The sequence below is a fragment of the Formica exsecta genome, unplaced genomic scaffold (genome assembly GCF_003651465.1).
Source record: "Formica exsecta isolate Colony F162 unplaced genomic scaffold, ASM365146v1 scaffold237, whole genome shotgun sequence".
NCBI classification, from domain to species: domain Eukaryota; kingdom Metazoa; phylum Arthropoda; class Insecta; order Hymenoptera; family Formicidae; genus Formica; species Formica exsecta.
This window is the reverse complement of record NW_021849649.1, coordinates 1145475-1147680: the sequence shown is the minus strand read 5'-3', so window position 1 is coordinate 1147680 and position 2206 is coordinate 1145475. Positions and strand designations below refer to the sequence as shown.

The 2206-nt window shown below is 25.4% G+C and overlaps 1 protein-coding gene across 2 annotated transcripts in view; it reads right to left on the bottom strand.

Annotated features, from left to right (window-relative positions):
* Positions 1-1611: 1611 nt before the first annotated feature.
* The window catches only part of LOC115235963 (lipid droplet-associated hydrolase), a 2228-nt gene continuing 1633 nt past the window's right edge, over positions 1612-2206 (bottom strand). Inside the window, exon 4 of one of the 2 annotated variants that reach the window (XM_029808126.1) lies at positions 1612-2199. In XM_029808126.1, coding sequence (XP_029663986.1) covers positions 1902-2199 — 298 coding nt within the window. In that variant the 3' untranslated portion in view covers positions 1612-1901. The other variant, XM_029808125.1, reaches the window with a different exon arrangement.

Genomic DNA, 2206 nt, shown 5'->3' with positions numbered 1-2206 from the left:
AAATTATTTCCCGATTCTTCGCGATCATGTTTAGAAAGAAATTTAACGTCTCGATTAAATTATACAAATATTTTAAATTATAGATCAATTATTTAATAAACGATTAATATATCACAGAGTTTATCGTTATATTAATTACTCAATCCTGCGGTTCGATTGTTTAATTGCGCGTTCTCAAACTAAATTATATTTAAATAATCAAAAAGTCGTACGATAAAGCATGTTTGTAAGGATCGCAACAAAACGATAATTTATAATTTCGATTTCTGTCACTTTGATTCTTACTTTAAGAAAGATTCTTACTTGTATTTTGGTTGAGAATAATGTTAATGGATTAATAAGATTTTTGCAATTAAAATGATATCAAATACAACATAAATTGGATAATTTTTAATTAAACTAATAATAAAAATTTTGATTACGTATTTAACTAAAAATTATCAGGTTTATGTCATGTCTGGTATCATTTTGAACGCAAAAAATCATTAATCCATTAAAATTATTTTCAAACAGGTAAAATGCAAGATATAAAAGTTTTATTTTTAATGGTAATATGACACATATATGTATACTTGTGAAATACTACTGAAATATAATAAAGGAATAAGCCCCTTACATGTAAGAGACTTCGAAACTCTTTGACGATACGTCAAAAAATCATATGTAATAAAAACTAAAACATTTGTTTTATTTTAGAAAGTAATTTTTTGAAAATAATTTTAATGGATTAATGAGATTTTTAATTAAAATGACATCACACAAAAATTTGTGAGACCTCCTCTAGCTTTTTAGTTCCCTCTAATTAATAAAACTAAATTTTAAATTATGCTTATATAAATTTATATATAATAGCTTTTAATATGCATCAGTGCGCACTAGTGCATCCCATTAAATTTATAAATTAAAAAATTACTTAAATAATATAATTAATAATTAATTAATAATTAATTGTAAAAAGCTATATAAATTAAAAGCATAATAATTTGATATTACTTAAAATATTTGATAATTTTGTTTCAAGAATAAAAAAAAAAAGTAAAAGCAATTTATTGTAAATATCTTCTATACGTTATATATTTAAAAATCAGAAAAAAAATTATTAAGAAAATTAATTTAAGGAAATTTATTTCAAAAAATTTATTTTTTGTCACAAGTATACATAAAAATACTTCAATAATAACTTATTATCGCTGTCCGTCATATATACTAGAATGGCAAAACATTACGCGCGCAGCTAATAAAACAAATCCATAATATTTCTCCGCAATTTTGAACTAACCGGCTGTTTTACCGTAGCACCGAAAACTGAATCTGGCTATGTAGTTCCGCCGGCTCTAAAATGGATCTAGTTGACGCTACTGTACCAGCTAGAAAAAAGTGTTTTATGGAAAACGGCGGCGTGACCCCTCTCAGGCTTCTCTCTGCATATATATATACATATATATACACAATAATATAAATGAAATATAGGCGACATAAACTTATGACAGCTGATAGCATTCTTGCCGTGTTATATCTCTAAGATTGCCTAAATGGCGCCAAATACGAATGGAAAATCATTAGGAATATCATAAATGCTAACATTTTAACTGATAATAATATATCAATATATTCTTTTGTATTAACATTTTATTGCAAAATTTCAATCATTTTTGGTACAATATAAACTGAGCATTGTATTGTTTGTTCATTTTTTTATATATAATTAAAAAAAAATTCTTGATGTATTCTTGTATGAATATAACAATTCTAATCATATAAAATAATAACAATAAATATAAAATAATATAAAACAATGATTTAAAAAAAACAATAATATATACCCTTACTCCAAAAAATATCATAAAAAAATTGAAGTGAGACATAAATGTAACTATTAAATGCAATTTAAATACAAGACATCAATGTCTCGAATCTTCATTAATGAGATCGCCTACGATGTGTCCTATGTCCATGTCATTTTTCAGTACAAAGGAATGTTGGAAACCGCGTTGGCACAATTGAGCATTTAGATTAGGATGTTTTAATATCATATTCTTATAGTATTTCATTGGAGTCCAACCATCATTGGCGCCATAATAAAACCAAAGTTTATCAGTATATTTTGATATAGTCTCATGGTCAGCTTCTTTGACATACTTCATTTCTTCTCTGGCAAGATTGAGTATTTTATCTAAGGCCTTTGGATTCAACATTTCCTGAACCG